The sequence below is a fragment of the Mytilus californianus genome, unplaced genomic scaffold, assembly GCF_021869535.1.
Source record: "Mytilus californianus isolate M0D057914Y unplaced genomic scaffold, xbMytCali1.0.p SCAF_2, whole genome shotgun sequence".
In the NCBI taxonomy this organism is placed as follows: Eukaryota; Metazoa; Mollusca; class Bivalvia; order Mytilida; family Mytilidae; genus Mytilus; species Mytilus californianus.
In genome coordinates this window covers 113,578,728-113,595,137 of record NW_026262668.1, presented here as the reverse complement: position 1 = coordinate 113,595,137, position 16,410 = coordinate 113,578,728, and the positions used below count along the sequence as shown (strand labels likewise).

The following is a 16,410-nucleotide window of genomic DNA, read 5'->3' as shown; positions in this document are numbered from 1 at the left end:
TGATTCAGTTTGCGATAAGTTCAAAATCGTTGTACCATATGCTACTATAGTCCTCTGGTATGAATATGTTGATGGATTGCTGTATTGCCATATATGTCTCTAGTTCATGATTGTAATGTTAGAATACATAAAAAAAATACAAGGACTAATGAGACCTGCATGGTATGAATTTCTAGGGAAAGCTGTAGGATTAGGGATATATTACAATCAACTTGTGTTTCTGTTCGTCAATCCAACAAATATTTCCGTTAGATTTTTTTAAAGAAACAACTTTACATAATGACTTCATATTAAGTTCAAATCTGATGTTTTTAACTTGTGAACACTTTTCGGATCTCCTAGATACATGCTTCCTCATCACCGATTCTTTGAATTTTTTGGTAAAGAATGACTTTAAATAGGATCGACATCTTAACAATGATGAGCTTTAACGTGTTTGCACTTTCCATCATCTGTCAGTTCAAACTTCCTATTTCTGATACTTATAACCACGAGTCGTGGTTGCTGGTGGCATTGATAACATGAAAACGTGTTTATTCTTGTTAATAAAGACAATGAAATAGATCAAGAATACACTTTCGTGTCTGCGGGATATTTGCCTTTTAAAAGTTAAGAAGATCGTTATATACTTTTTTAAAAGCCTTAAATCATTTATATTAGAAATGTGTATGCTAAATCGGGAATATCAAGTAAAACAGAGTGTTTATATATACAAGAAGACAGTGACTCAGTCACAAAAGGTTCTCATCAAAGTCTTTATTTTTCGTGCAACGTTCATGACAGAAATTATTTCACGTTCAACGTGAAATTATGTCTTATTTCACGTTTTGTCCGTGCAAGCACCCCCCTTTACCACCCTCGTTGTACAGTGGTTGTCTTTGATTCAGGTCTGTCATACATGTATTACTATTTGTTTTTTTGTAGATAGTTTTGTTATAAATTAGGCCATTAGTTTTCTCGTTTGAATTGTTCAACATTTGTCATGTCGGCTCTTTTATAGCCGACTCTACAGTATGAGTTTTCTCATTGTTGATGGTCGTACGGTGGGCTATGATTGCTTACTACTACTTCATCTTAACTATGTTGATGGTCGTACGGTGGGCTATAATTGCTTACTACCACTTCATCTTAACTATGTTGATGGTCGTACGGTGGGCTATGATTGCTTACTACCACTTCATTTTAACTCTGTTGGATATCTGTCTCATTGGCAATCATACCACATCTTTTTATTCAAGTTTATACATATCCAAATAAGGTTCCCTGAAGTCACAAACAACTTCCCACACTTTAAGCTCTAGTTCCACAACTGATGCAATGTTTTATTGAACTATATGATAATATAAAAAGAAATTATATGCATGTATTTTTGTTATAAAGCGGAATAAAAGTATTGAGAAATGTTAAGGGGTGTTAAATTTCCATGTCTTTGGAAGGGGACTTGAATTATTTTCCTTCCTCAAGGTGGGGACTTAAAAAAATAAGAGAAATTTCTATGTTTCCTCTCACCCCCCCCCCCCCATGAAAGAAAATTACCAGTCCCTAATAGGGAAAAATGTCAAAAATTGGGTATAGTTTGGTCTCCAAAAAAAGTTCCATATTTTAAACAGTAAAATGTACACAGCTATGGCAAGACAACGATCAAAATAAAAATGGTTCAGTCTCACTTTGTAGTAAAAGGAAACTGAGAAATAACAGAAATCAGTAATGAATAATCGGGTACGAGTTTGCAAAGGTACGAGTTTGCAAAAGTTCGCGTTTTATTCAAATTTCCGGCATGACATGCGCACAGTAAAGGAAGTACCACATGGAAATTGTAAACAAATCGTGAACAAATTGAAAAAAGCGAAAGAATGGAAAAAATACCAGAAAAGGTAATATTGGTGGGGTTTACCCAAATGATAAAAACACTTAACTTCCGAGGATTCAAATAGGAAGATTTGTCTCTATGGAGATTTTTTTATGGGGAACATATAACATATTGACTCTTATAATTTGTCATAATAAATTTGTAGTTTTTGTACGAATCGGTTTTCTGCAAATTTTATCGATATTGTCTGAGGGTTCGTGGTCAAGTGATTCAGACCGATGGTTGCAGTACTGAAGGTACCGGGTTCGATTCTCACTCGGGGCGCCGGAAAATTATTTCCGTTCATGATTTTCACCCTCACACACACACACATCTCTGCCTTTGGTACCCAGATCGGAGTTTAAACAAGATGGTACTTTGGGATCAGATTGGATCCATTAGAAGTTTCAATTTGGGAAACTATACTATCAGACCAATCTATTTGATGTCTGAGGGTTTTAGCTGTTCCCCTAATGGATTGGTAGTTTCTTTCTGAGATCCTTTATCATACATGTAGGAATTTTGGCTTTCCTCTACCAGGAAAACAGCTGGGCATTTAGCGGTATCGGTTTGGAATCCAAGTATGTCCTCACCGGTTTCCTATTTGTTGCCTTGGCATTTGTGCGGCATCTGGGGTGACCTTATCCTTTATTTTGTATAATATTGTGTTTATACTTTTTTTTTTTTTTTATTTTTGAGGATGAGCGAATTAGGTGAGTGGGTGTGTTCGTATGTTTTATTGCATTGTACTTATTGTTTTTGGGGAAGGTTAACTTTCTGGTAGTAAGATCCGTCACGGCCAGACTGGGAAACTGGGTAGGCAAATGCTCACATTAAAACTGTACCGATACAGTGTGTTAAATGTCCTCCTTTACACCATAACCTATGGTGGTGCTCCTACTAAAGGAGGAGGATACAGAACATAATACTTTGGGCCCTCAGTAAATCAAAGTTGCCCCTGACTTTGACCTGGTTATCAATCTGCTGATATCTCTTTGGTTTGTCTGTTCCTGCAGAGGAGCCTGGTGGTGTCCTAGCACTCTCTTTGTGTTGGGGTGGGGATTGTCCTTGCAAATATTGTTGGGCGACAAAATCAAAAAATCGTTCTGAACACAGAATCTAAAATGGGAGAAGGTGAAGGTACAGTAAACACACATGCTTTTTTTTGCCACATCAAAGTTTGATGGTAAAAAATATTGTTAAATATATAGACACATTCTGGACGAAAAACAATTAGCACACTGTAAACCTCAACTTATTATACGCCATGAAAAATATATACTGTAGTAGAATGAATGATCTGATTTTAATCAGATTTGTTATTTGGACTGACCTTGTATTGTTTTACTTTTTAAATGTGAAATATAATGGATAAGGCCAAATAGAAATAAAGATATATATGTGGTTCCAGTTACATCCTGAAATAAAATAGGGTTGGTACATGATGTATGACTAATGTCTGCAATATTTTTTTTTTTATTATTGTCAAAATCCGTATAAAAATTGTGTGTTTACCGAGTCCGATTCTGGTCTTATACACATCCCTACCAGAAGTTCACAATTTTCCATGTTTGGTTGCAAAAAATAAACAGATATGTTACATTTTTAGTTAATTTTGTTGCATTTTTAGCCGTAGTGGATACCTCTAATGGAAATTCAGATGACAGAAGTCTGTGAATCTAACTACATATTGAAATTCACATTCTACAAAATGGGATTGTTCAATATTTATTTTTCAGAAATGGAAAAAAAGTTCTAGGGTCGTGGGGTTTAAACTAGGGTTGGTAGGGTAACCCACACCTTTTCTTATTTGGCCTAAGTACAATGTAGGAAAATGTTGTATTGATGCATGAAAAAAAATTTCAGAAGTGCCTTCTCAGTACATATAGTTTAAATTCAAACATGAACCATACATGTAGCTTATTGTTCATTGCCTACGGATAAAACATGAATGAAAAAAGTACTGTCCAACTGAATAACATATTATTTTTAGAATTTTGATCTTTAGGCCACACCAAATTAATTTTCGAGATTTTTTTACTCCTACTATTGGAAAAGAATAGTGGGCAAATAATATATATTTTTTCTTCAAAAATTAGAATTGTCAGAGGAGAAAGAATGTTTTTCTATCTAGCAACAATTTTTCTTGAATCATTTTAAAGCAAAATGAATGGAATAAATTATATTCATGATATTGGTACAAAATATTTAAGACCATTTTTGTATTTTTATTAATTTAACCATTATATATATAACAACTTTTTTTTAATAAAAGTAATTGTTAAAGAATGTATTGTGATGGAATTATTGATAAGAAATCAAGCTGTCAGATTTTTTTATTTAACTGTAGGACAGAGAGTCACATGACAAAAAGTCAAAATTCAGTTTTGAGATAATTTTGTCCTCATAGACTAATAACTTCAGTGATTGACTTGATGCTACCAAAAAGTATATCCTTTGGATGATTAATATTTTATACATATAAATCTTCATTTCAACATGCCTTTGAATAATTTCATAAACTCACTGTGCATGTACATGTACCAATAAATTAATCATATAAAAAAGCATTATATCAAGGATTTTCCTTTATTTGCTTATACAATGTATGTTCAAACACTTGTTTACTCATAGATTGTAACCTTTGGTCCTAGCAATTAAGTGACTTTCTGTCCTGTGACAATATGACCATTTACACATTAATTGACCAGGTAAGAACTTATTTTTGTAGTAATGTCCTATCAAAATTACAATTGACCAGTATTTCTCATTGTTACCCAAATTTACCACTTGCATGGTCAAAACTAGTAATAATAAGTTCTTTTGCCGATCTTTTTATGTATCTGTGTGTCAATATTTGGAACCATAAATACTTTCATTGAAATTCTTTCTTTGTCTATGGCCTCAATTGATAGAGTAGCTTTCTCCAGGTTGAATACCTTGTCCTCTTCTCCGCCAAACTCTGAGATTTGCATACTTACTGGACCATTTCGTGTGATTTGTAGTTTTTCTACCAGCTTTCTAGAAATATTAAACAAGTTTTGTGCGAGTAGAATGTTAGTCATAAAACTTTCATTATGACACCAAAAGGGTGCTACAGCAGTTTTTGATAGAGTTTCTGCATATGTACATGTACTGTCTCAAAGGCAGAATGTAAAGTGACACCCTTCTGTTTCTGTAGTAAAGTACCTCTCAATTGCCAGGTTTTTGTATGGGTTTATCTTCATTCAAAGTGGAATTTCTATTCTATTAAATATTATGGCAAATGCTGTTTCTTACTACAATATCCTCAACTATATTGTGACTTAAGATATAATTACTGAAACAGTTTAAGCAAACTGGTTTTTCCTTGACAATTTTCAAGCATACATTTGTGCATTCATTTGGGTGATGCAAATTTTTACAAAACAACATGGAATCAAGACCTTTATAAATTAAACAAATCCATGCATGCATTTGGTTTCCTTTAAGTAGTTACGGAAGAAATGACCAGGCTGCATAGGTCAAAAATTAAAACTCACTTGACGTACTTTCAAACGCACAACTAACTTAAAGGGACGTTAGCTGTTAAATTCATGTTCCCTAATTTGACTCTAATTCTTGTATTTGATTCATAACATCCTACAACATATATCCAAATAACAAAAAATTCAAAAGATACAATTTACAATGCATGGACTCGTTATAAATTAATGTATCAGCATTTTGTGTGTATTTGAGATAAGATGTATGTACATGTATATGATACTGTCATTGAATAATATTTCAGAGTCGAAAAGACTTATCATTTCTAAGATTGTTATGACCATTTATTACAGATCAATAAAGAGAAAACAAAAAACAAAAAAACATCACGATACTTTCAACCACAAGAGGAAGTTTATAATATTGATGACAAAAGTTTGAAGAAATTCAAGAGTGGACATTGGAGAAAGAGACAGGATGGGAAGACAAGAAAGAAAAATGATGAAAGGGCAGTGAAGAGGCTTAGAAAAGTAGGTTAAGCTTGCATTTTAAAGAACAATTTAGCTCCACTGTCCCAATGGGACTGTGTCATGTAAGATAAAGCCATCACTTTGTTAGTTCAACATTGCTCTGATATCTAATTCTCTTTTTGGGGACTTTTATACTGATTTTCCAGAAATATGTCTGATTTTAACACTCTGGTGTTATACATGTATGTGTCCTTTGATAATGAAAGCTAGGCTGCCTATACATGTATGGAATAAAGAATCAAGAACAAATATTGGACAATAAATACTGTGCTGTGGCCTGCAAAAAACATGATTTAATATGCGTATTACATTGTAGGTTGAAAATGTGTGTATGGTCACAGACTTAGTTCTACTAAACACAATATCACAATTAACAAAGACATGTCTTAATCTTTGAATGATTGGGATAATATTCATGTTTCTTATTGTCAGTTTGCCAACCACCACCAGTCCATTAAAGGGTGTTTCACAAATAAGGTAAAGTCTTGATGAAATTTTTATCATGAAGTTCAGGGTCACAAATTCAGTTCACAATAGACATTCATATCTAAATGTGTACAAAATCTTATCAAAATCAGAACTACAATGTATAAATGTCTGGAAGGAGATATATTTATCACAGATACTTCAAAGGATATTTGCCAAACACAGAAGATTTCTCCTAAATAATGTAGGGAATTCACATCTACATTTTACTTCAGTAGATTATAGATTAAAAAAAAAAGAATTCAGATAGTTTGGGGTATCATTTTGTGACTTTACTATTACTACCTGTAGTTTATTCAACTAAATCGCAATGATCTACCAGTTGGAACATAAGTTACATGTTTTAGACAAGAAAACAATGTTAGAGCAGGAAAAAATCTTTTTAAAAAAAAATTAGACTTCATGCATATTTGTGTCATAAACTTTTTCTGGTAGGCTGCTTTTTAGGTGTGTAGGTAGGCAACATCAAACAATCAAAATTTTATTTTTGGCCTTATAGAGGTATATCTTGACTAAAATGAACATGTGCTGACACCTTATAGCTCTAACCATACAACAATGGTTTACTCCTTATATCAAGCTCTAAACTGTTGATTTACATTGCTTACCCCTAAATGCATGCTGAAATTCTATGAATGGCACATAGTCTAGACAATCTGTAAATAGATTTACATAAAGACTACTGACAGGGCTAACATTAGGAATACATTACATTGTATAACTTTTCTGACTTGATATCTTTGTATTTTCTCAAGGTTGATAAATTTCAAGGAGATGCTCCTGTTTCAAAAGAAAAAATAAAGAAATACAAAAGAGGAAGTGATATGGAAGCGGTAAATATTTTTATAATTGTAGAGTTCAGTGATATAATCTGTGTTTTTTCAAAAAGCTACAACAAAAGCCATGTTGTGCTGTTATTTTCATTCCTAATGTGTTATCTGGTTATCCAGTACCATATTTAGCACTACTATCAATACATGGTAAGCAACAAGTCAATATATCAAAATCAGAATGGTTGATTATTTATCCTTATTATTCTATCCAGATATGACAAGTTTTTGGGGACTAATTGTTGCACTGAGTTTTTTCGGAGGTAATTGTTGCACTGAGTTTTTGGGGAGTAATTGTTGACCTGAGTTTTCAGGGCTAGTTGTTGAGTGCAATCAATTGAATCTAAACCGTACTGTCACTGAGTTGACATCTATTTTTCAAGCTGCTTTACCTTACCTTACATAAAAATTACATAAGTTGAAAAAATAGTGCTCTACCTAAAATTATGGACAATGCAAAATGAAAGCAAGCTTACTTCTCAGTGCTCACAAGTGCTTTTTTTTTGTCATATTTACTATCATGACTATAAATATAAGAATATTATGAAGATTGTGAAAATTTTGTATGAAAAGAAATTGTGACAGCACAAAGCTTTTCAGACAATATATGGGAAGTCATTCATTTTAAAATTATAAAATCTTCGTTCAATCCTGTAATTTCATTTTTAATGCTAAACTAAGTGTAGGAAGAACTAATCTTAGAATCCATGTGTGCATCCAGTTCAACAGCCATATCTCCAAAACTGCTTTATAACCATCAAATCTTGTTTGTCTGCACATCTAAGTTATTTCTACTGTATGCTGTATGGAGAAATTAATGTGAGTCATATTTCATGGTTAAGTGTAATTGGTTAAGGTTTGCATCCAAGTAAACCTAGGCTGAATTTTTGTACCCAACTTCATATCTGTATATCTTATTCAAAGTGAAAATGTGTTAACTAGTGTATATATATAGTGTATCCTGAACATATGGTTAATATCCAGAAAAAAGAATGTCACTGTTGCTTACATTTTCCACTTTAACATCCCAGTTCACATATCAGTCACTATGATCATTAGATCAGCATCCAGAAAATGTTCTTAAAAGAACTTAACAGTTAACTTATATTGCTTGGTATAATTTTTGTATTGCAGACTCATGCCAGGACTTATTTTCACAAGACAGTGTTTGAACAGAAAGAAAAAAAATTAGAACTTGCTGCCAAACAAGCTGCCAGATCAGAACTTCTTCTGCAGGAAACCTCAGGGTAGATATTACCGGTAGTACTGTATATAAATTGGATGAAAATAGAAAGTATATATATATTGAATATGACATGCAGGAAACCTCCAGCTAGAGGTGTATGATACAGTTATGCATAAGATATAGTATGGAAAAAAAGAAAGCTACAGAATATAGTATATAACATGAAGGAAACAATTTGATATAAATACATTGTATTTATTATACCTCAGTATTTGTTTTCTGATAAACAAAGGTTGAAATAATTCCAAAATCCTCTCAGAGTATCTGCCAGTCAATAGTGTCAAGAATTTGTTCTCCTTAGAATAATATTACAATTATATTTCAGACCCTTTTATACTTATTTTTCATTGTATAAAAATGATGCCAATAACTATAGCTATAAGATTTCCTTGGACTTTTTGGTATAATGAAATGCTATAATCAGTAAATCAATATACCATTTTTAGCCTGAAAATTGTATGTGTGTTAGTTATTATTTAAGTCTGAATTCAAACATAACTCTTCAGAAGTAATGTTTATGACACTTTAATTAACATGTTTAAATAGCAAATATTATCAGCAAGACAAGATCAACATATTAATTTTTGGGGTTCATTTTCTTCTCCGTCCCAATACCATACATATCGTTGCTTGTCATGGCAACACCTATCTAATGCACCTTAGGGTTTTTCTCCAGGGGTAAGACCACCATCTCCCTCATATAAAAAACTGATAAATGTCTCATAAACTGGTCAATTATCCAACCCTACAGCATATTTTATTTATTTCAATAACCATACCTTTCAAGTGCACCCCTTCTTTATACCATAAATAGTTAATACATTGTATCTCAAATCTATAAAGATTCCCATCTTTAAGTCATATATATTCTATGTAACCATGTTTAGATCTCTCTTTGGAACCTAAGATTTTAGCATTTCCTTAAGTAGAGTTACTCCTATTAAATATGAAGAGAGATATGTTCTAATTCACTAAACAATTACCTCCTTATTTGTGATATGCTGGAAATATCTTGGTAAAAATATCTTCAAATATTGTGATGTATTATTGCTTAAAACAACTTATCTCTTTGGGAAGTGGAATGCAATCATATATAATCATAATGTACTATGAAATATATTGTGCCAGTATGTTAGTAAAAGTTTATTTGGAAATGAAATTGTGGATTGCAAAAATAATTATATTTGTTGTAAAAAAAATTTGATGAAAATATAGATTAATAGCATGTCATTTTCTATATTGTCTATGCATTTGGGCAGGCATTGGGATGAACAAAGGGATGTTATGTGAGATGATTTAGATATTAAATGTCTTATGATAATGTTTAAAAAAATCTTAATATGAAAAATTGTATTACAGATTTATTGATGCAGAATCAGATGAAGAAACAACTTACATCTCTCAACATGATATTGTTAAAGCTGTTGATATAAATAGTGCTTCCAAGGTAAGATGTTAAAGCTGTTGATATAAATAATGCTTCCAATGTAAGATGTTAAAGCTGTTGATATGAATAGTGCTTCCAAGATAAGATGTTAAAGCTGTTGATATAAATAGTGCTTCCAAGATAAGATGTTAAAGCTGTTGATAATAAATAGTGCTTCCAAGATAAGATGTTAAAGTTGTTGATGTAAATAGTGCTTCCAAGGTAAGATGTTAAAGCTGTTGATATAAATAGAACTTAAAAGGTAAGATGTCAAAGCTGTTGATATAAATAGTGCTTCCAAGATAAGATGTTAAAGCTGTTTATATAAATAGTGCTTCCAAGGTAAGATGTTAAAGTTGTTGATATAAATAGTGCTCCCAAAGAAGGATGTTAAAGCTGTTGATATAAATAATGCTTCCAAGATAAGATGTTAAAGCTGTTGATATGAATAGTGCTTCAGAGACAAGATGTTAAAGCTGTTGATATAAATAGTACTTCCAAGGTAAAATGTTAAAGTTGTTGATATAAATAGTGCTTCCAAGGAAAGATGTTAAAGCTGTTGATATAAATAGTACTTCCAAGGTAAGATGTTATATATAGCTGTTGATATAAATAGTACTTCCAAGGTAAGATGTTATATATAGCTGTTGATATAAATAGTGCTTCCAAGGTAAGATGTTGTATATAGCTGTTGATATAAATAATGCTTCAAGGTAAGATGTTAAAGCTGTTGATATAAATAGTGCTTCCAAGGTAAGATGTTAAAACTGTTGATATAAATAATACTTCCAAGGTAAGATGTTAAAGTTGTTGATATAATTAGTGCTCCCAAAGAAGGATGTTAAAGCTGTTGAAATAAATAGTACTTCCAAGGTAAGATTGGTCTTCTTGAAATCCTGAGATATGGGGAAATGTATATGGAGGTAAATATTCATGGTGACTAGGTTAGTCATTTTTGGTATGGCATGTATGGTGTACAACAGGGCTTCCAAAACGGTCATATAATCCGGACTTGACCGAAACTTTCATAAAAAGTCCGGCTGCTCTCAGCCTCAAACGGTCAAATAGAATTGGTTTGCCACTTTTTGTTATTCAAGGCATTTTCATAAAACGGTCATTTCAATTTTTACCAACTATCGATCGATAAAAATGTCCGTTTGCGGCTTTGGGCATGTCCGTTTGAGCATTTTAGTTTATAATTGTGGCAATCTATTTCACAAAGATATTTCGGTCATAATTGGGTTTAATAAAACAGATGCAGCATATTTTAGATACTTTGAAGTGTCTCAGTTAGTCTAATCCTCTGGGTACATAAATGTACCGCTTGGTCTTTAGCTTGTGTACATCAATAAAAAGTAGAAAAAACACGTTTTCTTTTATTTAAATAACAACAAGCTGTCAAACAATTATCCCTTCAATAAGTTATATTGAAGCCATAAATCATTCACTGATTACAGGTTTGTAACCTTTGATGAGGTGTCCTTAGCCTGTCTTTATCAATAGAATTAATGATGCATAACACTGTAGTACATAAAGGTGATCAGGTAAACGAGGTCAAACATGTAAGCGTGTATGGAACAACATCCTATTTAATTACGCTTTATAGATATTATTTTAAATGAGCATTCAGTTTAAAAAAGTATCCTGATATTTAAAAGTTATTCTTTAAATAAGGATATTTATAAATGAATAAGTATGATATATATTATTTTATTTAACACTGTACATCGTGCTAAATACTGGGGTACTCTAAAGGGGAAAATTTATTGAAATATATAGGAAAAACACCGAGAATAGCTGAGTTGTCCAATAAATAAGGGGGGCGTTCTCTATTCTTGTTTTCATATTAAAAACTGTTTTTATAATTGAAATCATAAAGAAGAATATCCAATCATGACAATCTCCGACTGTTATAAAGACTTTGTCTCAAATTGAACTTTACAAATCTGCCATCATGGGCAAACGTAAACGTGACGATTCCGATCAAAATTCGAAATCTGCTTAAAATGCTAGAAGCTTTATTCATAAATGGTTACAACTGTTTTTATGGTTAAGATTTGACAGTATGCTAAATGCCATGTTTTGTGACATTTGTCAAAAACATAAACTTAAAAATAACTTTTTCGAAAGTCAGCCGTTGTAGAGCATGCTAATAGCAATGACCACATTCAAGCTCTTAAATTAGAGACAGCTCCCAAAAGTAATCCAATTGTATCAGTATTTGAGAAAGTTCATGAAAAGACTGACAACGCAATGTGAACCTTGTTCCGTAATGCTTACTTTATTGCTAAAGAAAACTTACCAATGGACAAATTTCAGTCAATAAATGATTTAACTAAGTTAAATGGTGCCGTGATCACTTCTAAATTACATCAAGAGAACAATGCCTGCTCCGAATTTACTCAGACAATTTCCGATATTATAGAGAAAGAGGTGATGTCCGACGTAAAGTTAAGTCCCGCCGTGGGAATTATGATCGACGAGTCAACTGATCTGGCTACGCAAAAAAATTTAATTTTGTACTTATCATACCTCAAAGCTGGTGAACTGAAAATTAGTTTAAATTATTTATCAACTGAGTATGTTTTTATTTATTCTTCTTATTTTCTAAATCAGGTTGGGAAATTGTACAAAGAAAAATGTTATTACTGTTCAGTAGATTTTACACGGTTTAAAACAATATCCTTCATTTGGCCTCCTCAATGTTATCTATAAATACCGCATCAGTTGTAAAAGTCACGTAGTCAGGTAATCAATACACAAAAAGAAAAGTATCACGTGTATTGATGATCAAGTTGTACTGCAATTAAAGCCAACATCAACAGTTTCAAATAAGATACCCTTAATTTACAAAGTGTTAAGTACTCACAGAGAGAAGATATATTATATAAACAGAAACAAAAAAATGAGAACAGTCAGGTACTGAAGCTGATTGATGCAATGATGGTTACTGTATTACGATACACAGAAAAATGACACAATACCAAGGATAATTTTTTATTTATTTTTAGAATGAAGAAAACAAAACAGTTATAAATAATTTTATTGCATATAACACTACTAATTATTTAGACACATATATCAATTTATGCATCCTCTCAGTTACATTTAAGTATCCAGCTGATCATTGACCGTCAAAATATTTCTTTGAAAAATGTCCTGCTGTCGTCAGGAAATTTTGGAAGCCCTGGTGTACAAATCCAAATCAAATGCTACACATTGTTATAAAAAGAAATAAGATGTTTGTTATAAAAAATCTTTAAAAAATATATGCAGTACTCATGGCTATTTGGCCCGAGAACACAGTTATTTCGTAGTGCATTTCTTTTAGACAATAAATTCAAATTAAAAAAATCGCACCTGCTCTATCTCAAAAAGATTTTTACAGTGTAGTGTACTACTATTGATACAAATAATATCAAAATTATAGAAACTTCTACCAGCTCTAACTCAAAATATTGACAATTCTGTGTTAAGGAGGGCTAAAATTCAGTTTGACAGCTTCCGACATTCTAATTTTTGACCTTTTTTAACTGGACCCAATCACTACTTAACATAAAGATTCAGCACCCAATTTTTTTTAACATGTAATTTCATCCCCTTACTTAATATTTCATGCATAAAATATCAAGAAATAAATTGGGAAAGTGTATAAAAAAAATGCAAGTTATACACCGTTCACACTAGGGACTATATTCATAGACAACGAAAACCAAAGGACGATAACTGTGTCCTTGGACCTAATAGGATAGAAAGACTTGACCAATTTTAATAAAACTTTTCATGACCTAAGCTTAGGCAATTTTAAGATAGTTGGCCAAGTTTCATGGCCATAGGATATATATTATAGAAACTAGGGCCATTTTAATATTGAAATTTGGATGTTTATTTTTGACTTTTAAATCAAATATTTTCAACTGTCAAGATTTTGGCCTAAAAAATTTAAATATTGCAAAAATTTGCTTTTTTAATACTCTTGAATTTAATTTAATAAGTATTAAAAGCAACGGAACACTCATTTGATTTATCAGATTTATTACAGTTATTCAAAAGTCAAATTTATATGAGCCTGTGCCTGAAAATAGAGATTTTCGAATTAAGGGAAGCCTTACATAAACATGCATTTTTTTCAACCAATTTGAAGTTTTTGAAGGTTTTTTACCATACATTATTCGTCCATATATATTAAATGTACTTTAAATGTAAAGAAAAGTTACAAAAAGCATACCGCATGAGTATAAAATGGTCTTAGGCGATGTAAGACTGAGAATTATTTAGAGTCGATTTAGGCCGTAGCCCATATTTACATATAAAAATGCACACAGAGGCTATAAGGAATTGAAATTTGTTACTTTTTGCTCATTTCTATGCTAAGATGTCATGATACAAGAAGTCTAATTGCAAAAGGACTCTTGAATTCAACTTTTTTTTGCAGACAGTATGGTCTGATGACAGTTTTTCACTTTTCAATGGAAAACTTGCATGTAGTTTTAGTCTCATTTGGCATATATTTGAACCACTTACCGGTACTATCCTAAAGAAGAAAATTATGGTAGCATATGAAATGAATAGGGTGTACTGATCATTGTAAAGTGTTTTCTTTACAGATTTAGTGAAATATTTGTGACGGACTACAGATTTTATATACAAAGCTCTTCACATTTCACATACATCAAACAGGCCGTTTATCCAGGGACATAAATACAAATATTCTGCACATTTTTTCTGTGATAATCTACTTTTCTCTAGATTCCGAGTTCACAGATGGTTAATTAAGTCTCCCAAACGAAGTTTGGGAAGACTTATTGTTTTTGCTCAGTTCTTAATATTATTATTCTTCTTCTTCTTCTTCTTCTTCTTCCTCTTCTGCCGCTTTTAAATTTGAACTTGTCCGCACCCGTTCTCCAAAACCGCTTGTCAGATTAACTTAGGGTTTCACAATATGTTAGACTAACATGTCTAGTGGTGCAATCAGGGTTTTGTTTTTGCAATGGGGTTTATAAAGGGGTACTTTGAAGGGCAAAAAGAAAGGAGGGTTTTACACAGAACCCTATGGGATTTTATTTTTTAAAATTTTCAAATGATTATTAATTGAAAACCGTTTGTGATAGACACAATCTTTTTAATTAAAAATGTTCTAAATAATAAAGCACATTACATGAAATACAGGGTAAGTCCCCAGGGGTAACCCCCACCCCCTCCCATTTAAGAAAGTTCTAATATCTTGTAAATGGTCGAGATCCCCACCCCTAAACCATATATATTCTGGTTTGTCATGATAAAGCACATCAAATAAAATACAGGGTTAGTCCCCAGGGGTCACCCCCACCCCCTCCCATTTAAGAAAGTTCTAATATCTTGTAAGTGGTCGAGATCCCCACCCCTAAACCATATATATTCTGGTTTGTCATGCTAAGATGGTTTGAATGATATACAGGGTTAGTCTCCAGGGGTCAACCCCTACCCCTGCTATTTCAGAAAGTTCTAATATCTTGTAAATTATCGAGATCCCCACCCCTAAACCATGTATATTCTGGTTTGTCATGATAAAGCACATCAAATGAAATACAGGGTTAGTCCCCAGGGGTCACCCCCACCCCCTCCCATTTAAGAAAGTTCTAATATCTTGTAAGTGGTTGAGATCCCCATCCCTAAACCATATATATTCTGGTTTGTCATGCTAAGATGGTTTGAATGATATACAGGGTTAGTCTCCAGGGGTCAACCCCTACCCCTGCTATTTCAGAAAGTTCTAATATCTTGTAAATTATCGAGATCCCCACCCCTAAACCATGTATATTCTGGTTTGTCATGATAAAGCACATCAAATGAAATACAGGGTTAGTCCCCAGGGGTCACCCCCACCCCCTCCCATTTAAGAAAGTTCTAATATCTTGTAAGTGGTTGAGATCCCCATCCCTAAACCATATATATTCTGGTTTGTCATGCTAAGATGGTTTGAATGATATACAGGGTTAGTCCCCAGGGGTCACCCCCTACCCCTGCTATTTAAGAAAGTTCTAATATCTTGTAAATGGTAGAGATCCCCACCCCTAAACCATGTATATTCTGGTTTGTCATGATAAAGCACATCAAATGAAATGCAGGGTTAGTCCCCAGGGGTCACCCCTACCCCCTCCCATTTAAGAAAGTTCTAATATCTTGTAAATGGTCGAGATCCCCACCCCTAAACCATATATATTCCTGTTTGTCATGTCTCAAACATTTGAATGACGTATAGGGTCAGTCCCCAGGGGTTCCCCCACCCCCAATGTCCTAGTATCTTGTAAATGGTCGAGATCCCCACCCCTAAACCATATATATTCTGGTTTGTCATGCCAAGATGATTTGAATGATATACAGGGTTAGTCCCTAGGCATCACTAATGCATATAACTTTACTGGACTAAACCAATTTTCACTGGACTTTGTCCAATGTCAGGCGACCCTGGGAATTACGAATTATGGGAGCTTTGTTTGGGAGACTTCGTATCAGCATCCTGTTACAATCATTTTTTGTTAAATTTGATTTAAGCATAGAAACACAAATATCAGGAACATAAAAAGCTGTCAGATAGA

The 16,410-nt window shown here is 32.8% G+C and overlaps 1 protein-coding gene across 1 annotated transcript in view; it reads left to right on the top strand.

Moving 5' to 3' along the window:
- Positions 1-1,778: 1,778 nt before the first annotated feature.
- LOC127730769 (WD repeat-containing protein 46-like) overlaps positions 1,779-16,410 on the top strand; it is a 31,934-nt gene continuing 17,302 nt past the window's right edge. The window contains exons 1-5 of the mRNA XM_052239315.1: positions 1,779-1,874; positions 5,668-5,844; positions 7,086-7,163; positions 8,295-8,407; positions 9,766-9,853. Of these exons, the coding sequence (XP_052095275.1) occupies positions 1,854-1,874; positions 5,668-5,844; positions 7,086-7,163; positions 8,295-8,407; positions 9,766-9,853 (477 nt within the window). The 5' untranslated portion in view covers positions 1,779-1,853. The remainder of the gene's footprint in view (positions 1,875-5,667; positions 5,845-7,085; positions 7,164-8,294; positions 8,408-9,765; positions 9,854-16,410) is intronic.